Raw genomic sequence first — 24,890 nt, forward strand, 5'->3', positions numbered from 1 at the left:
GCCAAGATGGCGGCCGGAAGTGGCTTCACCCGCCCGACAGGAATGAGGAGGGCGGGCAGGCAGGCGCCTGAGGCGGATCGAGGATGAATTTTGCTGTTTATTTTTGCTTCCCCGCCATTCAAAAATCCTTCAAAAAGCCTCAAAAAGGGGACAAATCTTCGCCCTGTGAAGGGAACAGGATTTTTATACAGTAAACCAGGATTTTTTTCTACACGCTGCCGCGGCCGCCGCCGTGTCCTGGTGCCCGGCTCAAAGATGGCGCCCCCGCCAAGATGGCGGCCGGAAGTGGCTTCACGCGCCCCACGGGGAGGTGAGGGCGGGCAGCTGAGGCGGAGCGGGGCCGGATTTTGCTGAGTTTTATTTTTGCTTCCCCACGCTTCAAAACTCCTCCAAAAAGCCTTAAAAAGGGGATAAATATTTTCCCTGCGCAGCGAACGGGGCCGTGCAGTGCCACGTCCTGGCCTTCCTTGTCACCTCCAGGGATAAAGGGACTCCAAAGCTCCCTGGGCGGGAATCCAGAGCATCCCTGTGGCTGCCCCGCTGCCTCTGATCCCTGTCCACGGAAAAGAATTTTCAATCTTTCAGGATGAATTCTGTGAAAAAAATTGCGTATTTTATGATTGGCTTTCCGCAAATGTTCCAATGAATATTATATGTGTGTGAAAAATGCATGTTATATGGCTCTACGCAGATATTTGCTATATGTATTATGCTGAAAGTTATGCTGCATTAACATTTTAATAATATAGTAAATGTAGTTTTGTAATCAAAATTAAGCATTAGTAGTTAAAATAGAAACTATGTGTGTGAGATATTTTTTTAGGAAAGGAGAAGATAATCAAGGAATTCTTCTCACAAAGATAACAATTACAGAAACCTCTACATTTTCCAGAGGAGAGGAATTTATGGCTTTCCATATCAACAGAAAAGAACTTCTTCAAGCCTGACTGAGACCCGAAGGCACCTGGGGATTAACAGAAACTTTTTCACAAGTACCAGACGAATTTCTTGTTTTAAATTAAATATATTCATAATCATGAAGTGTTTTGTACATGCAACAGGCTCCTGCTTTTCAGGTGATTCCTTTGCTCACAAGGCATCCGGACGTCCGGAATTCTTTGCTTTTCATTGTCTTGTAATTGTCCTAACTCTCAATTTTTATTACTCTAATTGTATTCCTATTTTTATAACCATTTCATTATTATTAAACTTTAACAATTTTAAAAACCAAGTGATTGGCGTTTTTCACATGTGTAACGTTGGAAAGTTGTGCTGTATTAATTCTCTCCAGTAGCGTGTTAAATGTATTTTTAGGTTATAACACAATGTTAAAATAGGAACTGTGCTGTGTAAGATGCTTTTAACCAGCTCAAGAAAGAGATGGGATAATCAAGGAATTCTTCTCACAGAGATAACAATTACAGAAATCCCTACATTTTCCAGAGGTGTCTGTACCAATTATTATAAATATATAAAAATAAATAAATATATTATTGCTCAACCTTCTGAACTCCCTCCTGACCTACATGGAGTCCGTACCAATTATTACCAATTATTATAAGTATAAATAAATAAATAAATAAATATATTATTGCTCAACCTTCTGAACTCCCTCCTGCCCCACGCGGCCTGTGTACCAATTATTATAAATATATAAAAATTAATATATAAATATAAATATAAATATTATTGCTCAACCTTCTGAACTCCCTCCTGACCTACACGGCCTCTGTACCAACTATTACCAATTATTACCAATTATTATAATTATATAGAAATAAATATATATATATATATTTTATTGCTCAACCTTCTGAACTCCCTCCTGCCCCACGCAGCCTCTCTACCAATTATTATAAATATATGTAAATAAATATAAATATAAATATAAATATAAATATTATTGCTCAACTGTCTGAACTCCCTCCTGCCCCACGCAGCCTCTCTACCAATTATTATAAATATATAAAAATAAATAAATATATTATTGCTCAACCGTCTGAACTCCCTCCTGCCCCACGCGGCCTCTCTACCAATTATTATAAATATATAAAAATAAATATATAAAAATAAATAAATATATTATTGCTCAACTTTCTGAACTCCCTCCTGCCCCACGCGGCCTCTGTACCAATTATTATAAATATATATAAATATATAACTATAACAATAACAATAACTATAACTATAAATATAAATATAAATATAAATATATATATTATTGCTCAACCGTCTGAACTCCCTCCTGCCCCATGCGGCCTCTCTACCAATTATTATAAATATATAAAAATAAATAAATATATTATTGCTCAACCGTCTGAACTCCCTCCTGCCCCATGCGGCCTCTCTACCAATTATTATAAATATATAAAAATAAATAAATATATTATTGCTCAACCGTCTGAACTCCCTCCTGCCCCACGCGGCCTGTGTACCAATTATTATAAATATATGTAAATAAATATATAAAAATAAATAAATATATTATTGCTCAACCATCTGAACTCCCTCCTGCCCCACGCGGCCTCTCTACCAATTATGACCAATTATTATAAATATATGTAAATAAACATCCGTGGGGCTCTTGGCAGCGATTTGGGCGCTCTGCTCGCGGGAGGAGCCCAGGGGAGCCTGCCTTGGGTGCCCTCCCCTCTTCCGGCCCCGCGGCTCCCGCGGAGCCTTTGGGACGCGCGGGCACCTTTTTATTCTCTGCATGCATCAACAGCCAAAAGTTTATTGATTCCAAACCCTTCCCTTCTCCCTCTTTGTTTCTTTTTTATTTTTTTTCTGCACCCCTCGAGCGCTCTGCTGCTTCCACGTTGGAGTTTGAGCTCTGCTTGGAGTCTGATTTCTCAGAAGAAGCCAACGGACAATTCATTCAGATTCTGTTTGTTTTGTTGGTGTTTTTTTTTTTTTTTTTTTGTTTTTTTTTTTTCTCCCAAGATCCATATAAATTACATGCAAAACATTGTACATAGAGATTAATATCAAAATGCAATACAGATCAGGTGCACTTTAAGCTGGACTCTAGGATATGGCAAACACACCAGGGTACATATTGCTTTGAAACCACCATTGTTTTGTTTTTTAAATGTCATGCATACCACATAATATTCAGTCTTTTGTTTTGTATTTTGGTTTTTTTTTTTTTTCCTTTTTTTCTCTCTCCCGTTTGTTTTTGTTTTTTTTTTTTTCATACAAAAATACCAGTGCTTATTATACTGAGTTACTTGAAAAAAAAAAAAAAAAAAAAAGAAAGAAAAAATCAGCTCCACGTGCCCTCTTCAAAAGAAAGTTTTTTTCTAGTTTTGTGAGAGCATCGGATAAATATATATACACACACATAAATGTTGAGTTCAGACTGTATATATATATATATTTATTGAAGGGGAGGAAATAAACTAAAGGCAGTTTTAGCCATGGGCTTTGCTGGATGAAAATCGGGGGGATTTGGGGAGAGCAGAGTCGGGGTGAGGGAGGGAAGAGCCAAAATTCCCGTTTGGGTGGAAAAGGAGCAGGAAAAGGATCCCCACATCCCGAGGGGATGATCTGGGGGTGCAGGAGACATTTTGGGTGAGGGAGGGGAGAGCCAAAATTCCCGTTTGGGTGGAAAAGGAGCAGGAAAAGGATTCCCCACATCCCGAGGGGATGATCTGGGGCTGCAGCTTCAGGCTCAGGGCGGGCTGGGGACGGAGCAGAAGCCCGTGCAGGCCTAGATGTCCCCCCAGAGAGGGACAAAAACCTTCTCGGGGTGGTGCCAGAGGGTGCCAGGAGCTGGCAGGGGCACCTGGAGGTGCCACCCTGTGTTTGGGACGGGGTTTGTGTCCCGCTGTCCCCTCAGGTCACCCTCAGAGAGGGGCCGAGGCCTCCAGGCCCGGGGCCTGAGGGGGGAAATGGCCGCCCATGCTAAAACCGCGGCTCGGTTTATTTCCTTCTTGGCAAAAACTTCACTTTATTGCACGGAAAAAAAACCTTTGTGGGGAGGGGGAAAAAAAAAAAATAAAAGAGAGAAGAAATTAAAACAACGAAACGCCCTCCCCACACCCTTCTCCCTGTGCAAATCATAAAAACCTCAGCAGGAGAAAGCCTCAAGAGCTGCGTGGCCAGCGAAGCCCGCGATGTCTTTGGTACCAATCCGCCAATTCCACGGAAAATCCACGGAAAATCCACGGAAAATCCGCAAATCCGCCCTGCTGGGATCAAGAACTGGATGCAGAAGGATGTTCAGAGTGTTTTAATAACAAAGCATTCCAAGGCAAGTCGATCACAAGGAGGAGGGAGGGGGTGGCTTTGCTCCCTGGCGCTGGCCCTCCCCTGCTCCGCGCGCACTCGTGGCAGTTCCAACCAAGCAAAAAAAAAAAAAAAAAAAAAAAAAAAACCCCGAAATTATTCATAATAATATATATTTATATGGATATTTATATCTCCCCCTAGTCAAGGCATGTTGCAGAAAGTCCCCAAAAGTCCGTGCCGCCGACCATGCCTTTTTTTTTTTGGAGCACCAATCTCCCCCAAATCTCTTTTCCTTTTTTTTTTTTTTTATTTTGCGTAATGTCCTCAATAACTTAAGCCAAGAGTCAGCTGCTGCCAGGATATCACTGAAACTTAACCCAAAAAAACAAAACTTTACAGGAAATCTGCACAAGAAACATTTATACTTGAAGCAACCAGCCATACACCAACATAATTTATAGATATTTATATAAAAAAAAACCCATTTGTGTCATCCAACTCACGGCTAGTAGAAAGATGGCTGCTCAGAGAAAAGGAAGCTGACTGGCATCCGATGGCTGAATTAATTAATCCACGGAATTAATTAAAGTGTCCCTTGCAACTGCCCTCAGGCAGCGGCTGAGGGACTCAAGATTTCTTTATTTTCTTTTTTTTCTTTAAACAAAATACATATGGCTGACGTAAAAATATCAGTTTCTGAGCTAAAGAAAACTAGATTTTTTTTTTCTCTTTTTTTTTTTTTTTTTTGCATAATATTTATATAGCATTATTTCTCCCTCCCCCCACTCCTAAAATGAAAAGTAGAACGACAAAAATAGAGCAAACTTAAAGGAACGACCAGACCCTTTGTGGCAAACCCTGCCAGTCACAGATTTCTGGGAGTGACTTTGAGAGCCTCCAAAGTTGGCTTGAAGTTGTTGTTGGTTTGAGTCTTTCTTCTTTTTTTTTTTTTTTTTTTTTAAATTTAATTTCTTTTTTTTTTCAACAGGTCTGAGGTATTAAAAAAATATCAAAAGGAAAAAAAAAAAAAAATTGGTGCATCCCCCCAAAAAGTATTTAATAAATATTTATGTAAGCTTGTAAGAACACCATATATTCTTTTTTTTTTTTTTTTTTTTGGTTTTTGCAAGTATTTAAAATAGAAAAAGTGATTTTTTTTTTGTCTTTTTTTTTTAAGCAACGTCACCTTTAGCACAGAACCAAAACCCCACAACCACCCCTCTTTTGGGTTTTTTTTTGTTGTTGTTTTTCCTGGTGTTTAACCCAAGATCCCCTCACTCCCCTGGGTTATTTTTTGGGGGGGAGGGAGGGCAGGAGGAGCCGGGCATGGGGTGGACACTGAATTTGCACTGGGGACGGGCAGTGGTGGCAATTTCTTCTTGCTGTTGGCAGTGAACGAAGCCCAGCTCGCCAGCACCAGCGTGGGACACTCGGGATATTCAGGATATTATTTGGGATTTTTGGGATCAAGACCTTTCCTCAGCAGGAACGAGCTGCTCCTTCCCTCCTCCTCCTCCTCCTCCTCCGGTGCCGGGGGCGAAGCGAAGACACTTGGTTTGTGTTGTGGTTTAAGGAACACTTAAATCTTGGCAAAGATTAAATCTGGGCCTGGCGTGGCAGGAGGTGCTGCAGGCAGTGCTCGGACAAGGCACGGGAGATTCCGCTGTGCGCTCCTGGTGGGACAGGGCAGGAGGAGAGCCCAGCCAGAGCCAGCCTTTCCCAAAAAAAAACCCAAAAAACCAAAAAAAAACAACCCTCACTCAGCCTTTGGAATCCCAGGGTTTGGAATCCCAGCCTTTGGAATCCCAGGGTTTGGAATCCCAGCTTTTGGAATCCCAGGGTTTGGAATCCCAGGGTTTGGAATCCCAGCATGTGGAATCCCAGCCTTTGGAATCCCAGGGTTTGGAATCCCAGGGTTTGGAATCCCAGCCTTTGGAATCCCAGGGTTTGGAATCCCAGGGTTTGGAATCCCAGCCTTTGGAATCCCAGCCTTTGGAATCCCAGGGTTTGGAATCCCAGGGTTTTCCCACCCAGGGGTGGGAATGACCTCGCTTCCAGCTCGTTCTCTCTGCTCCCGAGCCAGCCAGAGGGGATGGAGGAGAGCAGGGAGGTGGCAGAGCTTCCCCCAGGGCAAGGAGAAGCCCAAGCCCTGCTCCAGGGATGGCCAGAGGGACAATCCAGAGCCAGCTCCAAGGAAAGGGACTCTCCCTGGGTTATTCCCAGGGCTCAAGGGGAGGAGATGACCTCCGAAAAAAGCAGCACCTTCTCTGGGAGACCTGCAGCCATCCAAGCCAAACCTCCAGGAAAATCTGGCATCTCCCTGCCTTCCACTGGACCATGAGACAGCTGGATTGATCCCTCCCAGGATTCAGGAGGCCCTCAGCATTCTCCACTCAGCCTCCCACGGCTTTTGGGCACGGCTGGAGCCTCCTCCCGGATCACTGCGGGGCTGAGGGGTGCTGGACCCCAAGAGCACAGAAAAAAAAGGGCAAAAATCCCTCTGCTCAGGAGGGCAGGAGCTGGGAGAGCTGCAAAAATCCTCTCCCCAAGAGTTTCCCCCCTGAGGAAGAGCAGCAGAGAGGCCTCTCCTAGAGAAGGAGAAGAGAATTCCTACGGAAGAAGGCGCATCCCTCACATGGGGGGCTCTCCCCACCTTTTCCCTGGCAGTTTCACCTCCACCTTTGCAGGAAAATCAGAATCTCTCCCCTCCAGCAAGGTCAGAGCCAAGCCCCACCTTCGTTTCTCATCTCCCAGTTTGGAAAAAGAGAGAAAAAAACGTGTGGGCACACACAGAGGGGGAGCAGGAAAAAGCCCAGGTACCATTTTTCAAAGGTGGAAGACTGGTGGGCATCCCTGGATCTCTGAACCTTGGAGTAAACACCTTCCCCTGGCTGGGATTTTTTAGTTTATTCCTTAATTTTCACACTGGAGCAGTGACTGCCCCTCTCCACTTCCCACTGGGTAGGGGGGGGCAAATCCCACAAGCAAAGAGCAAACCCCAACGTTGGAAGAAAAAAAACCCCAAAACCACATGTGAAAAAAAAAAAATACCCACAAAAAAATAAAATCAAGTCACAAGTGCACCCCCAGCCTTCGGGCTGAGGGCGTGTAAGACTACAACAATTTGAATTTCCTTGGAACATGCATTTTTCCAAAGTGAAAAGCCCCTGGCTCCAGGTGCCTGGAGCCCAACTCTTGGAGAGGAAAGAACCTGGCAGCTTCCCCTGGGTGAGTACCACGGAAAATCAGGGATGGAGATGCACAATTGGTTTCTTGTTTTTTGTTTTTTTTTGGCTTAGCCTCTCTCCCAACACCCAGCGTGGTGGTACTCTGGTTCCCACTGCTAAATAACAGTAAAAAAAAAAAAAAAAAAAAAAAGAACAAAATGAAACAAAACAAAAAACAGATAAACACCCCCCCAACCCCCCAAAAAAAAAAACCCAAAAACCCCAGATGATGATACAGGCATGAGCAGTTTGACACGGAGTGACCGCAGCGTGTGATCAGTTACTGGTGCTGGGATCACACAGGGCTGAGGTGGATGAGGACGAGGAAGAGGAGGAGGAGGGGGAAATTCCAAGTTCTAAGGTCAAACAGAGGTCTCCAGGCTGTGGAAGGGGCTCCCGGGCTCGGGGAAGCTGAACTCGCTGTCCACGGCGTTGTTGTTCCTGTTGAGGGCTGTGGAGCCCCCCAGGCTGCCCCCACCTCGCTTTTGGAGTCCGTCAGGCTCGGGCTCGTCCTCGGTGCCGTCAAGGAATGGTGTCCGAGGCTCGTCTTCCTCCAGGATGAACTCTGGGTGAGTCATGAAGTTATGGATGGAGCTTCTGGATTCGGGTTTCTCGAGGCCTTCGTACAGGGAGCTACGGAACGCATTCACCACTTTGATCTGGGCGGCGCGGGGAGGGAAAAAAACAGGGTCAGTGGTGCTGCCAGAGGGCGGGGCTCGAGGGAGAAAGTGAAACGAAATGATGGAAGACAACCATCGAACAAAAAATAAAATAATAAAACAGCACGACCACAGCGACAAAATCACCACTGAACAGACAGCTCGGTCAAAAATGAGACATCTAACGGTGAACTGGGGTCAGAGTCAGGCACTACGGGGGTGGTGGGAACCCACCGGCTACGGGGCGGCCTCAGAAGCTGCAAGAAAAGACACAGGACGACTCAAAACCGCCACCCCAGCATCACCAGTCTGGACGGATGGAAGCCAAAACGAGTTAATTAGTCGTTAAATTTGTGTGTGGGTGTGCGCGCACGCGCCTCGGGGTGGACGGACACGAGGACAACGAACGAGGTGGGGGAACTACGGCTCCAAAAAGAGGTGGGTTAGGCAAACAGCGGGGGCAAACTCTACCGTGGGAGCCATGGGGGGGGGTTGGGAGGGTCCTTCCTACAGCTCTGGAAAGGAATGGGGCTTCCCAAAGGTGTTTCCAAGGTTTTTTGGAGCCCCTGGAAGCACGAGATCCAGGTGGGTGCCGTGAGGATCCACGTGAAGGTCCAGGCCCGTGTGGGGCTCCCCACACTGCTGGAGCTCTGGAGCCTTCCCTGCACCTGCAGGAGACACCCAGTGGTTTCCAAAGGCGGTTCCACTGGCCTGGAAAGATGGGAATTTGATGGAGCTGGCAGCCAATTCAGATTCTGTTGGATATTCTGAAGGAATTCCAGCCACACACACCATGCTGGGAAAGCCCTGGGGCGCAGCTCAAGCAGGAGATCCAGAGCAGCAGGGAATGGCTCTGCCACCCCCACTGCACTGCGAGGCAGAGCTCTGGGAACACACCTGGATGGTGGCTGCTCCCTCCAGATCCTCTGGAATTCCAGCCTCAAGCCCTTCCAGCTCTCAGATTTTGGCTCAGGTGGGTGACAAGTGTCACATCCCAGCTCTGCTGGGCCTCCAGGGAAGCAACAGAAGCCTCGGCTCTGTGGAGCAGAGCTGGTGTGGGACCAGATCTCCTCTCCCACACCCCTGGAGATTTGTCCAGCACCCCTGGAAGCAGCAGGGAAGGCTCCCTGGAGCAATTTCAGCCGTGTGCTGTGCTCAGTCTCCAGCTTTGCTCCTCCTCAGCTGCCTCCACCCGCTCCCCACCCCTGAGGAACATCCCCTGCCTGCTCCCACGGTGTCCCCGGGGGCTGAAACTGCAGCACAAACAGGAGGAGATCCACAGATCCCACAAAAGGGATTCCCTGTGGGAATCCTCCCTGCTGAGGGAGTGGAGGGGGAACGATGCAGAAATCCCCTTGGTGGTGAGGGAAATGAGGAGCTGTGGGTGTTCTGTGGGCTGCAGATGTGAGGGGGAGCAGGGAGCTCACCCCAAATCCTGGTGAGATGGGCTGGGCTAAGCTGTCCCTTTATTTGAACTGTCCCTATATTTGAACTGTCCCTGTACTTAAACTGTCCCTTTATTTAAACTGTCCCTTTATTTGAACTGTCCCTTTACTTAAACTGTCCCTATATTTAAACTGTCCCTTTATTTGAACTGTCCCTGTACTTAAACTGTCCCTTTATTTAAACTGTCCCTAGGTGTGGCACCCCTCCAGGTGGGAATTCACCCCCCCAGCACAGCCAAAAACCTCCTGAGGATCTTTGATCCCACAAGACCAGAGCAGGGAATTCCTTCCTTGTGCCTGGAACCCTGCAGTTCTCCCTGTCCCCTCTCACCAGGGATGCCCTTCCCGGTGTGTTTTGCACCTGGCTCGGGATCAGGAGGAATTTCCTGGCATGGGCTTGGCCCCAGGAGCTCCTGCACAGGGAGCAGGGCACACACCTGAGCTGGAGCACAGACACCGAGGGCATGAGCCTGGAGCACCACTGGCCTGGAAAAATGGGAATTTGAGGCAGCTGGGAACCAATTCAGAGCTGGATTTGTGCACTGATGACCTTGGATCAATTCAGGTGAACGCACAGGACAAGGGACACCACTGGGGCCACCTCAGACTGATCATCTGTCACATCAGCAACGACTTGAGAACAGCAAATCCTGAGTCCTAAAACATCAGCTGAATCAAGGAGAACGAATCAAACCAAGCCAAGGAGAGCCAGGGACTGCCAGAACCATGAGGAGGTGGCCAAGGAGAGCCAGGGACTACCAGAGCCACGAGGAGGTGGCCAAGGAGAGCCAGGGACTGCCAGAACCATGAGGAGGTGGCCAAGGAGAGCCCAGGGACTGCCAGAGCCACGAGGAGGTGGCCAAGGAGAGCCAGGGACTACCAGAGCCACGAGGAGGTGGCCAAGGAGAGCCCAGGGACTGCCAGAGCCACGAGGAGGTGGCCAAGGAGAGCCCAGGGCATTTCAGAGCCACAAGGAGGTGGCCAAGGAGAGCCCAGGGACTGCCAGAGCCACGAGGAGGTGGCCAAGGAGAGCCCAGGGACTGCCAGAACCATGAGGAGGTGGCATCTACAAGCTCAGATTTAGGAGCAGCTCCACAGAAGCCTCCCCCCACCTCTCATGTGGGACCAGGAGATCTCCTCTCCCAAGGAATCACCTCCAGAGCCCTGGAGATTTGTCCAGCACTGCCAGGAGCAGCAGGGAAGGCTCCTTGGAGCAATTCCAGGGAATCTGTGCTCAGTCTCCTGCTCAGCCCCCTCAAGGAGCTCCTGCTGCACCTTCCCTCAGATTTTCCTCCCTTCTCCATCACCTGCTGCGAGATGAATTCAGCTGTTCCCTCTCAAAGGAAGGGAACAGGGAGGAAATGTGTTCTGAATGAGGCAGGCAGCGCCAGCAAAGCCCAATTCCAGCCTGGAGCTGCCCCTCCCTCCCTCCCACGGCCCAGCTCCCGCCTCCTCTCCACCTGGAAGCTTCAAATGCAACCTCCAGGCTTGGAATTGATTCCCGTGAAACGTGAAACCTCCACGTGCTGGGGGGAATTACATCCCGTGCCCCTGGCTCTGCCCAGCTCCCTCAGCCCAGGGCAGAATTCCCGGCGGGGGCAGCTCGGCCCTGCCAAAACCTGAACATCAATTCCAGGAGGGACACAGCAAGTCCAGCCCTGGAAAAACTCATCCACGGGAGAGGGACACCACGGATCTGCGTGGAGGGAAGAGGGGATTTGGGAGAGAGAGAAGCAGCAGAGGGAAACAAGAGAAATCCAGGCAAGAAAACAGCAGGAAATTTGGAGACCTGGGTTAGCTCCTGGTGAAATTTGCACGAGCTATCCAAGTTTTCTATTCCCTCGCTGCAAAATGGGGAAAACGTGGATCCACAGACTGCAAAAAAAGCTGCATTTTGGTCTCATTCCCACCCCCCTCAAACCCTCTGCTCTCAGCCCCTCTAAGCAGATTTTATTCCATCAGAAAACCCTGGAGGTTTTCCCAGATGCAGGCGGGAGCAGGAGGCAGCTGTGCTGCTCCAGAATCACTGGGGTTAAACTCAATCAGCTGCCAGCCTCAGAGTCAGCTAAACAGAGAGAAAACAAAATTATCCCCAATTCTCTCTCCTCCCCCACAGTGCATAAACAGCGGAGCCTGAAAGCTCTCCAGAAAGTCACCGAGGGTATTTCTCTAATCAGAGGAGAACAGGGATAAGTGACTGTGCAATAAAAAAGCCAATTATCCAGCAGAGACACATTCCCTGCTCCCAGCCTGCAGACAGAATCCACGGCCACGTGCTCACCAGCCCCAACACCGAACACTCAGAGGGGTTCTACATCAGACAGGGCCTTTTTTGGGGGGTCTGGAAACCCAGGATCCAGCATTCCCATTGGTATCCAGCAGGAATGTGGCTTCCGTGCCCATTTCCATGCACAGTTGTGTGTCTGCACACCCTGAGATCCAGCACGTACAGAGCAGACCACAATGAACAGAGACAGAGCCCTGCACCAGACAGGGCCTTTTTTTTTGGAGTCTGAAAACCCAGTGCCAGATCCAGGACCCAGAATTCCCACTGGGATCCAGCAGGAATAGTGTTCCATGCCCCTTTTCCATGCAGAGCAGTGTCTGCACACCCTGAGATCCAGCATGTGCAGAGCAGCCTGTGATGAACAGAGAGGGCTGTTTTTTTGGGTCTGAAAACCCAGTGCCAGATCCAGGACCCAGAATTCCCACTGGGATCCAGCAGGAATTGTGTGTTCCATGCCCATTTCCATGCACAGTTGTGTGTCTGCACACCCTGAGATCCAGCACGTACAGAGCAGACCACAATGAACAGAGAGACAGAGCCCTGCACCAGACAGGGCTTTTTTTTTTTTGTGTCTGAAAACCCAGTGCCAGATCCAGGACCCAGCATTCCCAGATCCAGCAGGAATTGTGTGTTCCATGCCCCTTTTCCATGCAGAGCAGTGTCTGCACACCCTGGGATCCAGAGTGTGCAGAGCAAGGTGGGCACTGGGGATCCTCTGGCTGCCCTGGGCACCAGCAGAGCCCCGGGGATGTCCCCAGGGCAGCACAGGGATGTCCCCAGGCCGTGCAAGTCCCCAGGTGGGGACAGAGAGGGGGACAGCAGCCCCGAGGTGTCACCAGCTGAGCCACGGGCAGGGCTGTCCACAGGCAGCACCCACGGCAGGAGCAAATCCCGCTCAGCCAGCCCTGGGGACAGTCCCAGCGACCACTCTGCCTCCAGAAGATTTTAAGCAACTCCTCTGCCCATCCCTGGCGTGTCCCAGGGCCGGGCAGTGGGAAGAACCAGCAGGATTTGGGCTCAGCCTTGCCCTTCTCCCAGCAATGCTCGTGAACTCGGGGTTTTTTGAGCAAGAACTGCCAATTTTTGCCCGCCCTCAGGAGGGTGGACTCAAACACCAGCCCTGCAAAGGAGGAGAAGAGGTAAAACTGGAGGAAGCAACAAGGAACTGGGGGGGGAAAGGACCAGAAAGGTTCATAACTTTGTTAACAGCATTAAAAAACTGGGGTTTTGAAGGGTTTCCCGCCCCATCCTTCAGGTTTGGGACTGAGTGTGTGAGTCAAGGCTGAGAGGGAGAGAGAACAGGCTGGGTTAGGGGGATGCAGGTGCTCTCTGTGGTTATTAAAGTCATGCATTGTAATAGACCATCACTCACTGCCCGCAGGAGGAGATGCAGCAGCAGCAGCAACAGCAGAAGTGGTGGGAGTGGAATTGACGGAGGAAAGAGCTACATGGGTTGGGCTAGAAACATTTTTTACATCGTGGTGCTGGCTCACGATGGAAGGCTGTCTCCTGAGGGCTCCCTGCAAAGAGGAGGCGCCGGTCTGGAATGTGTAAACTACGTCCATCTGCAAAGAACCAGAGAGTGAGATAGCGACACCCGGCCAGGAACAGGGACAGGGACAGGGACAGGGGACAGGGGAGGGCGGGCAGACACACAGCAAGGAAGGAGGAGGATGGAGAGGCGAGGAAGAGGAGGAGGAAGGAGGAAAGAGCCCCAAATCCCACCCCACGCTCCCCGAAGCCCACGTGGGGTTTTTGCTGGTGGTGTTGGGGCGGAGCAGAGAGAGCGTCTGCCCTTCCCAGGGGAGCCAGAGCAGCAGGGTGGATCCCCCCACCAGGAAAAGGGCTGTGGTGGGAGGCAGTGGCAGAGGAAACACCTGGGGTTATCCCGAAAATCTGCAGGAGGAGCAGAGAGAGACAGAGAGGGTGGGCAGAGGTGCGAGTGGGCGGCTGGTGGAGAAGGGCTCCTGCTGCCTCAGCCCCGTGGGGCCGCTTTGGGGACGCTCCACGGGCTCCCCACGGCTCCTCTGGCAGCAGGAGATGTTCCAGCCCCTCTCCCAGGCCTCAGGGCTGCTGGGGATGCAGCACGGTTGCCCTGTGGATGTGTCCCCAAGGCTGGAGGAACTGAGCAGCACCTGGGGGCCACCCAAATCCTGGGTGATGCCAGCCCTGCGGCACCTTCCGGACACCTCCTGCAGCCCCAGCTCTGGCTGTGCAGGTGTTTCACACACGGCTCCGCTCCTGCCCCACTCCAATGTCCCTCTTCTCCCCTGGCCTGGGGGGAAGAGCCCTGTGCCCTTTTCAGACACCCCGAGTGGCGACAGGAGCCCCCCCAATGCTCAGAGGTTGGACCCTAAAGAGGCTCCAGGACGTTTCTCACGAGCTCCTCTCAGCTCCAGCACAGGGAAACACCCGGGAAGCTCCAGGCTCGGCCCCAGGGGCACCTGTGGCTCTGCAGCCCTTCAGAGCTCCCAGATTTCCAGCACACCCGCACCACTTCCAGAAGATCCTGGAAGCTCCCAGCATGTTCCTCATGTGAGTGAAGCACTGGTTACCCCCACAGAGAGCCCGGCTGCCCCTCGGGGCTCACAGCCGGCCGGGAACCGAGGCTGAGCGTCACCTTGAAGCCATCGAGGTGACACCGTGGAGGTGGCAGCTCCCAGAGAAGGGAAGTTAACTCTGCCCCAGCCCCTGTCCCCGTTTGTTTGTCACAGGGACAGTGGAGGAACAAAGGTGACCCAGCAGCTCTGCTCAGGGACACCAGGACTTCCCTCCGTGGGACAGCTCTGCCCTGGCCTCCAGGAGAAGTGAGGGGCTCGGAGCTCTCCCTGCTTGTTGGGAGCAAAAAAACACCCTTTTGAGGTGGGGAAAAAGGAAAAAAATCAGGGAAAGCAGTCAGGGAAAACCAAGTGATATAAAAAGAAGACCGAGAGATTTTCTCCCCTCGTGTGCCGTGGGGCTGAGCTCCGGGGAGCTGGCACAGAGGGGTGGCACACGGAGCCACAGCAGGGAGGCTCTGCTGCTGGCAGAGATCCCTGCTGGGCACATTCCCACTGGGAACAGCATCCCAGCAGCCAGCAAAGCACGGCAGAGCCTCCGTGCAGCCCTCACAGCCTCCTGTGCTGCAGAGGTGACCATCGGTGGCACGTCCAGCCTCCTGCTGACCAGCAGCACAGCGTCTGCAGCAGAACTGCCTCCCCCCACCCCCAGCTGCCCCAAAATCCAGGTTTTCCTGACTCCCTGGAAAGGCACAGGTGGAAGCCTGGCCCGGGAGGCGACGGCATCGGCGAGCAGCAGCTTTCACCCCTGCAGGGGGAGAGAGAGGAGGAGACACAGCAGGCAGAGCCCCCCCGGCCCCGCTGCCCCCCCAGTACCTGGGTCTGGATCCTGTTGAGCCCCCGGAACCACAGGATCTGCCCCCGCCGCAGCTCCATCTCCGCGTGGTCGATCTCGTCCACGTCCTCGGGCAGCTCCTCCTCGGGGATCTCCTCCTTGGTGATGCCGTGCCCGGCTTCCTTCAGGAACTTCAGGTGGCTCGTGGGGACGGTGCAGATCAGCTGGGGACGTTCAGGGACACAGCAGTGACTTAGCCTGAGGTCGTGGTGAGGCCTCAGCGTTTAGGTTTTGTGTTTTTCAGATTCTGCGTGGGGCTGGGCTTGGTATTAAGTCTTGGTAAGCTCTCTTCACAGAGTAGGGAGACAAAACAATTCCTGCTCTATGATCCAAATTTCAAATGATCAAAATCTCAGGCCCAAAAGCATTAACAGTGTGGACTGAAGAGAGAAAAACAAGCAGGATGGGGCTGCATGGGCTAAAGCTGGAATTGGACAATTAACTCCAAGATGCAAATGAACCAGAACTTATAAAAGTCAGAGACCCCGTGACCGGTTGTGCATTTTGTGACCATTTGGGTCCATCTTGGGACCATTTTGGGTCCATCTTGGGTTCATTTTGTGGCTATTTGGGTCCACCTTGGGTTCATTTTGGGACCATTTTTGTTCATCTCGGGTGCAGCCCTGGCTGGGCTCTTGTGCTGCCCAAGGTGGGTCCATTGAGGAGATCCTTTGAATAAATCCCTGCTTTATTCCTTAGCCCTGTCCAGCCTCTGCTCTAGCTCAGCCTTCTCAAGGCAGCAGTTCCAGTGCCACCAGCCCGGGGGAGCTGCCAGGACCCAGTGGGAGCACTGGGAATGTCCCTGTCACTGCTGGCCGTGTCCCTCTGCAGCAGGAGGAGACTGAGGAGGGGACCAGCGACCTCCTCTCCTGCTGCTGGGCTGGGTTGGGGCATCAGCCCCTTCCTAAACACCTTCCTAAGGAGCTGCCCTGCAGAAAAACCAGGGAGAACAAGGGCAGGGAGGGACAGATGGGGCAGGATTTTGGGATTGGCATTACCTGGCCCCACAGGAGCTCTCCCACTCCGATGAAAATGCACCAGAACCACTGGCTCAGGGTGAGCCCGGAGCAGCTGAAGGGCTTCCCACCAAACTCCACGATGATGATCTGCAGCACACGAGACAAGAGTCACACCCTGGGCATGGAAAGGCCCCCTTGGGCCACACTTTTCCCTCTCTGCTGGGATTACAAGAGGAGCAAGGACTTCACATCCAGGCTGGGAATTTTAGGAGCGAGGACCTCACTCACTTTCAGGCTGGGAATTTTGTGTAACAGCAGAGAGGTGCAAAGACCTCTCATCCAGACTGGAAAATTTATGGGACACCAGAAAAGAGCAGGGACCTCACATCCAGGCTGGGAACTTTATGAAACACATCCCAAAATACTCTAGACCCCAAATCCTGAAATCCCAGGATGTTTTGGACTGCAAAGGATTTAAAGCCCACCCAGATCCATGCACAGGGACACCTTCCACCAGCTCAGGTCACTCTGAGCTCCACCCAACCCAGCCTTGAGCATTTCTAGGGTGCCTTCCCAGGCCTTGCTTCGAGGAGTTTTGAGAAAGCTCAGAGAAAGAATTAAAACCATCCTGCAGCTGGTGTTTTGAAGGTGGTGTTTACTTGTACGAGGTGCAAGAAGGGTGTTGTTCCTAATTAGGCCACGGTGTGAGGGGTGTTGATTAAGGGGTGTTGATTAAGGACCAGTGAGGTCCGACTTTCTCGGAATTGTCCATAAAAGATTGTGTGGTTTCTAATAAACTTGCTTTTTGCCTTCTGAGAACTTGAAGTCTACGTCGCTTTATTCACCCGTCCTTAATACAACAGCGACGCCCTGGCAACCCTTCAGACAGGATAAAAAAAGCACCAAACCAGAGTTTTCCACCATAGAGGAATTCCCAAAGCCTGATCCAGCACATTGCCTGCAATTGGGGTGAAAAACTGTGAGGAAAACCAAATCCTGGGGCTCCCATGGCTCTCCTGGATCCAGGAGAGACACCAGGACAGGGCAGGTCCCTGCTCTGGCACCTCCAAGGAATTCCCAACTGTAGATATTCTCAGTTCAGTCAGAGAGAAAAAGAGAAAGATTTCTGCCAGGCTACGCCTGGGAAGAAGTCCCAGAGGAATATAAACAATCTGTTCTCTTGCTTTCCATTCATATTGTTTATAGATCTGTTCTACCACACTGACCCGAGTCCAGCGTGCCAATCAGGTGAAATGTTTTTACTCTAAGACCAATGGAATGAACGTTCACGATGTTCTCTACGAAAGAGAGAGGTGCTTTTGAATAAAGGCTCATTCTTTACCTTCTGAAGATGGAGTCTCTTCATTCCCATCCCTGCCTCAACAGCAACACCCAACCCCTTGCTCAGACCCAAACCCAACACTCTACAAAAATTCCTTTTTGGGTTTTTAGTCCATCCCACAGATTTGGACAAGCGTTCCCATGGTGTGGAAGCAATCCCAGTGGAATAACCCCCGGAGCAAAGGAAACCCCCCAGGCTGGGGTCACCTGGGCCAGGAAGGTGCCCAGCACCACGGTGCAGAAGATGGGGTTGCGGTAGATGGCCTCGAAGACGTTCCTCTCGCCGTGGATCTTGCGGGCGTTGATCTCGTTGAAGAGCTGCATCATCACGAAGGTGTTGAAGACGATGGTGTAGTGCTCCGTGGGGGGAGAGTGCAGGGGCGCGTTCCGGCCGCTGTCGATGTCGAAAAACTTCTCCCCTGAGCAGAGAAAAGGGGTTTGGGGAAGGGAAGATTTCTCTTCTTCCCTTTTTCCTTTTTTCCCTTTCCCTTTTCCCTTTCCTTTTCCTTTTTTCCCTTTCCCTTTCTTTTCCATTTTCCTTTTGCCTTTCCTTTTCTCCTTCCCCTTTCCTTTTCCGTTTTCCCTTTCCTTTTCCCCATTCCCTTTTTCTCTTACCTTTTCCTTTTCCCCTTTCCCTTTCCTTTTCCCCTCTTCCCTTTCTTTTCCTTTTTTCTCTTTCCTTTTCCCCTTTCCTTCTCCTTTTCTCCTTTTCCTTTTCCCTTCCCCTTTCCTTTTCTCCTCTTCCCTTTCTTTTTCCTTTTTTCTCTTTCCTTTTTCCCTTTCCTTCTTTTCTCCTTTTCCTTTTCCCCTTTCCCTTTCCTTTTCTCCTCTTCCCTTTCTTTTTCCTTTTTTCTCTTTCCTTTTCCCCTTTCCTTCTCCTTTTCTCCTTTTCCCCTTTCCCTTTCCTTTTCTCCTCTTCCCTTTCTTTTTCCTTTTTTCTCTTTCCTTTTTCCCTTCCCTTTTCCTTTTCTCCTTTTCCTTTTCCCCTTTCCTTTTCCCTCCTTTCCTTTCCTTTCCTTTCCTTTCCTTTCCTTTCCTTTCCTTTCCTTTCCTTTCCTTTCCTTTCCTTTCCTTTCCTTTCCTTTCCTTTCCTTTCCTTTCCTTTCCTTTCCTTTCCTTTCCTTTCCTTTCCTTTCCTTTCCTTTCCTTTCCTTTCCTTTCCTTTCCTTTCCTTTCCTTTCCTTTCCTTTCCTTTCCTTTCCTTTCCTTTCCTTTCCTTTCCTTTCCTTTCCTTTCCTTTCCCTTTCCCTTTCCCTTTCCCTTTCCCTTTCCCTTTCCCTTTCCCTTTCCTTTTCCCCCCTTCCCTTTCCTTTTCCCCATTTCCTCTTTCCCCTTTCCCTTTCCTTCACCTTTTTCCCCTTCCCTTCCCCCGTTTCCCGTCCCGGCCAGGCCGCGCTGGCGCTGCGCCCTCACCGGCGAAGAGCAGGGTGAAGATGATGGTGAGCTGGTAGACGGCGTGGCCCAGGATGTTTTTCATCATGGTGCGGGAGATGAGCGGCTTGTTGCGCCCGTAGGGTTTGCGCAGCAGCAGCGACTCCGACGGCGGCTCCGTGGCCAGCGCCAGCGAGGCGAACGTGTCCATGATCAGGTTCACCCACAGCATCTGCACGGCCTTCAGGGGGGAGTCCTGAGGGGGGAGAACAGTCACACCACCAAAATAAACCTTTCTTCCCTCTTTGTTTCGCTCTCCTCCTGAAGAGAACTCCAAAATCTCTTCAAAACTCCAAAAAACTCTTGGGTACTCAACACCTTCCTAAAACATTCCCAAGAATTTGTCCTTTGCTCCATGGCCTTCAGGGGAGAGTCCTGAGGAGGGAGAACAGTCACACCACCAAAATAAACCTTTCTTCCCTCTTTGTTTCACTCTCCTCCTAAAGAGAGCTCCAAAATAACTCTTGGGTATTTAACACCTTCCGAAAACATCTCCAAATATTTCTCCTTTGCTCCAAGCTCTCTGCACAGTCTTTAGGGGAGAGTCCTGCAGGTAGAGACTGGGAGAACATGTCAACACGACCAAAATAAACCTTTCTTCCCTCTTTGTTTCACTCTCCTCCCAAAGAGAGCTCCAAAATCACTCTTGGGTATTTAACACCTTCCGAAAACATCCCCAATTATTTCTCATTTGCTCCAACTCCCCGCACGTGACCAAAATAAACCTTTTTTTTTCCTCTCTTTGTCTCACTCTCCTCCTGAAAACCTCTCCCAGAATTGCTCTGGGGTGTTTAAAACACTCCCCAAGATATTCCTTCTTTTCTCTGAGACCCCCCCGCAGTGTCCCACCCATACCCAGGTGAGCTCACCTGGGTGATGCAGGCGCCGGTGAAGGCCACGATGACGGCCACCACGTTGACGGTGAGCTGGAACTGCAGGAACTTGGAGATGCTGTCGTAGACGTTGCGGCCCCACATGACGGCCTTGACGATGCTGGTGAAGTTGTCATCGGTCAGGATGATGTCCGAGGCCTCCTTGGCCACGTCCGTGCCCGCGATGCCCTTGGGGACAAAGCTGGGGGTGAGCGACGGTGCCAGGGACGTTCCCAGCAGGAAAAGCCCCTGGGGCCAGTGCCAATCTCTGCTCCAGAGCCTTCAAGGACAGGCTCTGAGGTAGCCCAGCTTTCCCAGACAGAGCCACGGTGCAGAAAAGCTGGGAAACAGCTGGGAAACAGCCAGGAAATAACCAGGAAAATGACAGGAAAATGACAGGAAAACAGACAGGAAAACAGACAGGAAAATGCCAGAAAACTGACAGGAAAACTGTCAGGAAACAGTTGGGAAACAGACAGAAAACTGACAGGAAAACAGACAGGAAACAGTTGGGAAACAGCCAGAAAACAGCCAGAAAACAGCCAGAAAACAGCCAGGAAACAGCCAGGAAACAGCCAGGAAAACTGACAGGAAAACTGACAGGAAAACTGACAGGAAACAGCTGGAAAAAAGCTGGAAATCTGCTGGAAAACAGCTGGGAAAATGCTGGGAAACAGATGGAAAATGGCCAGAAAACAAGCTGGGAAAACAGCTGGGAAACAGCTGGAAAACAGACGGGAAAACAGCTGGAAAACAGCTGGAAAACAGCTCCCTCCTCATGCCAGGAATTGACTCCATTCCGGGCTGGGCATCTCTGCTGGGAGCCCAAAGGAGAGAGAGCTCAGCCCGGAGGTTTCTGCCCCAGCCCCGGGCTGAGAAGGGCCCCACAGCTTCCCAAAAATCCCCAAAAATCCCCGGCAGCATCTCCAGGGCAGCGGGCCGGGCTGCGCTTCCCGGAGCCGGCACAGCGAGGCGCTCGCCCCGCAGGAATTCCATGCAGGAATTCCATGCAGGAATTCCAAGCCGTGCCCAAAACGAGCCCATTCCTGGCATTTTCCCGGATTCCCCAGATCCCAATCCCACCTCAAAGGGGAAATCCCTGCCCGTTGCAGTGCATGGGGTTTAGGGGAACAGCCTTCCCTGCTCCTGGAATTGTGTTTGGATGTCCAGCACATTCCTAAAAACATTTCCCAAAAGTCTCTCATTTGCTCAAAGCTCCCTGTGCAGCCTCCCCCCACCCAGCTCCTGCTCACATCCCTAAAATTAATCCACAGGGAACCTGTTAAAAACAACAGGTTTAATTCTCTGCTCCTTTCAGACAGGATAAAAAAGCATCAAACGAGTTTTCCACCATAAAGAAATTCCCAAAGCCTGATCCAGCACATTGCCTGCAATTGGGGTGAGAAACTGTGAGGAAAACCAAATCCTGGGGCTCCCATGGCTCTCCTGGATCCAGGAGAGACACCAGGACAGGGCAGGTCCCTGCTCTGGCACCTCCAAGGAATTCCCAACCCCTTGCTCAGACCCAAACCCAACATCCTAAGAAAATTCCTTTTTGGGGTTTTTAGTCCATCCCATAGATTTGCAAAAGAGTTTCCATGGTCTGGAAGCAATCCCAGTGGAATAACCCATGGAGCAAAGGAAACCCCCCGGGCTGGCCCTACCATGGCAAAGCCAACGTCTGCCTTCTTCAGGGCTGGGCCGTCGTTGGTCCCGTCCCCCGTCACAGCCACCACCTGCCTCTGGTCACCCACGGTGCTGTCGATGATTCCTGCCATGGAAACGAGAAATTGAACCCCAAGGGAAGGATCCCAGCCTGGATCAGGCTGGGAAAACGCCAGGGAGGAGCCCCTGGGGAGGGCAGTGCCCACCTTTCACCAGGGTGTGCTTGTCTGTGGGCGAGGAGCGCGCCAGCACCCGCAGCTTGGGCCAGATCTTGTCCAGCTGCTCCTGCTCCACCTGCAGGACCAGGAAAGGGGAAGTGATTCCCCCCCAGGAATCTTCTGTCCCACCAGAGAGCAAATCCCAACTGGGACGGGACAGTGGCTTCACCCCAAACACTGCTGAGCACCCCAGCAGCTTCCTGATGCAAGGAAATGAGGAAAACCCAGAAGGATTTGGGAAATTCAGCAGGATTTGGGAAATTCAGCAGGACTAGGAGAACCCAGAACGACTTGGGAAACCCATTAGTATTTGGGAAACTCCTCAGGATTTCGGAAATCCAGCAGGATCTGGAAAACCCAGCAGGATCTGGAAAATCCAGCAGGATTCAGCAAACCCATCAGGATTCTGAAAACCCATCAGGATTTGAGAAACCTCTGAGGATTTGGGAAACCCAGCAGGATCTGGGAAACCCAGCAGGATTCTGAAAACCCCTCAGGATTCTGAAAACCCATCAGGATTCGGGAAACCCATCAGGATTCGGGAAACCCATCAGGATTTGGGAAACCCCTCAGGATTTGGGAAACCCCTCAGGATTTGGGGCTTTGTGCTGCTGCAGAAGCCTCCCTGCCCCGTGCAGAGCAGAGCTCTCCCACCTCTCCCTTCTCGTTGCGGATGAGCCGGTTGAACTCCTTCCCCTCCAGGCACAGGAAGTCCTCCCCGGGCAGCAGGATGCCACACTTGGTGGCGATGGCACGGGCAGTGTTGATGTTGTCCCCTGTCACCATGCGGACGGTGATGCCCGCGCGCTGGCACTTCAGGATGGCGTCGGGCACCTGGGGACAGGGACAGGCTTGGCACTGGGAGCGCCGGGAGCGAGGCAGCTCCTCGTCCCTAAAAGGATCTGGAAAGGGCTCTGGAGGGGTGTGGGAGCTGCATCTGCCACCCCAAGGGGAAGGGACCTCGCTGCCACCTGGCTGTCACCTCCCTGGGTGACAAGGCATGGACAGGCCGTCCATAAAGGCAGGAATTTCATCCTCTCCCACCCCTCTAATGGGTTTATCCACCAGGGAGCAGTGGGGGAAGAGAGGAAATTGGAGTGAGCAATGAGCAAATCGAATCAGGAGCCTCCAGAGCCGCTGCAGCCAGGGGATCTGTAATGCAATTCCCAGATTTCCAGATCCCTGAACATCTCATCAGGGAGCAGGGGAGCAGCGAGGAGAGCTCCAAACTGCATCCAGAGGCAGGAACAGGGGGATTATTGCATTAGCCCAGCACACAGCTCAGAGGGAAAACCAGCTCCAGGAGCCTAGGGATTCTTCCTGGCTGTTTCCATCCACGTTTGGCGCAGCCTGGAGCAGCACAGACCCCAATGACTGGGAATTTTGGGTGGGAACACGCTGCCATGGCGTTGTTTAGTCCAAAAAATGGGAGAGAAATGCCCACAGCAGGGAGCTGGGGGCACAGCAGGGATGGGCAGAGAGGAGCTGCTGGAATTCCTGAGGGGATCACGGCCCTGAGCAGCAGGAAAAGGGCCGGGAAGAGCACAGGAGAGGGGGCTCAGGTGGGATTTGGTACCTCGGGCCGTACGGGATCCTCGATCCCCACCACAGCGATGCAGGTCAGGTCAGACAGGATCTCGTTCTCGCTGTCCCAGTCGGGCTCCGCGTCCGCAGGGAAATCCCGGAATGCCAGGCAGATGGTCCTGAGCCCGTGGCAGGCCATGGGCTCGATCACCTTCTTCACCATCTCGTCCCTGTCCTTCACCTTGAACACCCGCGGCTCGCCGTTCTTGTCCAGGATCTTGGTGCACCTGAGGGGACCGGGAGGTGAGGCAGTGTCACGTTCCTGGCACCCCATCCACAAAAAAGGGGCTGTTCCTTTTTCACAGCCCCCTCCAGATTTCCTAAATCCACCCAAAAACCACTCAGCACATTCCTGGCACCCCCTCTACACAAAGGGGCCATCCCTTTTTCACAGCCCCCTCCAGATTACCTAAACCTACCCAAAAACCACTCGGCACATTCCCCACACCCCATCCACAAAAGTTGCACATTCCCATTCCACAACTCCCTCCAACTTTCCCAAACCCACCCAAAAACCACTCGGCACATTTCTGTCACCCAATTTCCAAAAGGGGTACATTCCCATTCCACAAGTCCCTCCAACTTTCCCAAACCCACCCAAAAACCACTTGACACATTCCTGACACCCCATCTACAAAAAGGGACTATCCCTTTCTCACAGCCCCCTCCAACTTTCCCAAACCCACCCAAAAAACACTCGGCACATTCCTGGCACCCCATCTACAAAAAGGAGCACATTCCCTTTCTCACAGCCCCCTCCAACTTTCCCAAACCCGCCCAAAAACCATTCCTGGCACCCCGTCTGGACATCCCCCTTTCCCTCCAGCTTCCCCAAACCCACCCAAACCCCACCGGGCACCTCCCAACACCCACCCCCCATCCCCCCTTGGCCTGTGGGGCAGCCAGACCCCATCGATCCCCCCGGGCTGGTAAATCCAGCAGGATTTACTTGCGCAGGATGATCTCGGAGGCGCCCTTGCTGTACATGCGGAAGCCGCCGCCGCTGTTCCTCAGCACGGTGCTCATGGACTTGCGCACGGAGTTGAAGGTGTAGACCTTGTAGAGCTTCTCCTCGGGCACCTCGTTGCGCACGGCCTGGTAGTCCTGCTTCAGGTCCAGCACGAAGCCCAGCAGGGCACACTCGGTCTTGTTGCCCACCTGGCGGGGCAGCCCTCCCTCCTTCTCCGGTGGCTGCAAAAAGGATGGAGAAGCGATGCCAACCCGGGCATGGAGCAGGATGGCGTGGCAAGAACATTTCTCTCTCTCTCAGGATTTTTCATAGAGGAGCACAGAGGAAAGAAAGAGAAAACCATTTCTATTTCTGCTCCTTGTTTTTCCCACGTGGAATGTGTTTGGAGAATTGTTTCCCTGGGGTGGTTGCTTGGTTGGAGTCTGGTGAGGATTGTTTGAGCCTGGTGGCCAATCCAATCCAACCCAACCCAATCCAATCCAATCCAATCCAATCCAACCCAATCCAATCCAACCCAATCCAATCCAACCCAATCCAATCCAACCCAATCCAACCCAACCCAATCCAATCCAATCCAATCCAATCCAATCCAATCCAATCCAATCC

The 24,890-nt window shown here is 51.5% G+C and overlaps 1 protein-coding gene across 7 annotated transcripts in view; it reads right to left on the reverse strand.

The window, feature by feature from the left end:
• Nucleotides 1-3,118: 3,118 nt before the first annotated feature.
• ATP2B4 (ATPase plasma membrane Ca2+ transporting 4) overlaps nt 3,119-24,890 on the reverse strand; it is a 60,815-nt gene continuing 39,043 nt past the window's right edge. For 4 of the 7 annotated variants that reach the window (XM_053963803.1, XM_053963800.1, XM_053963801.1 and 1 more), the window contains 11 exons: nt 24,264-24,505; nt 23,307-23,541; nt 22,385-22,564; nt 21,719-21,806; nt 21,512-21,618; nt 19,845-20,036; nt 18,958-19,171; nt 17,752-17,963; nt 16,243-16,350; nt 15,226-15,408; nt 3,119-8,119 (listed from right to left, as the gene is read on the reverse strand). In XM_053963803.1, the coding sequence (XP_053819778.1) occupies nt 7,823-8,119; nt 15,226-15,408; nt 16,243-16,350; nt 17,752-17,963; nt 18,958-19,171; nt 19,845-20,036; nt 21,512-21,618; nt 21,719-21,806; nt 22,385-22,564; nt 23,307-23,541; nt 24,264-24,505 (2,058 nt within the window). In that variant the 3' untranslated portion in view covers nt 3,119-7,822. Of the gene's footprint in view, nt 8,120-13,223; nt 13,417-15,225; nt 15,409-16,242; nt 16,351-17,751; nt 17,964-18,957; nt 19,172-19,844; nt 20,037-21,511; nt 21,619-21,718; nt 21,807-22,384; nt 22,565-23,306; nt 23,542-24,263; nt 24,506-24,890 lie in introns of all 7 variants that reach the window. The other 3 variants (XM_053963805.1, XM_053963804.1, XM_053963806.1) reach the window with 2 other exon arrangements.

Source organism: Vidua chalybeata, chromosome 24 (genome assembly GCF_026979565.1).
Source record: "Vidua chalybeata isolate OUT-0048 chromosome 24, bVidCha1 merged haplotype, whole genome shotgun sequence".
Taxonomy (NCBI): Eukaryota; Metazoa; Chordata; class Aves; order Passeriformes; family Viduidae; genus Vidua; species Vidua chalybeata.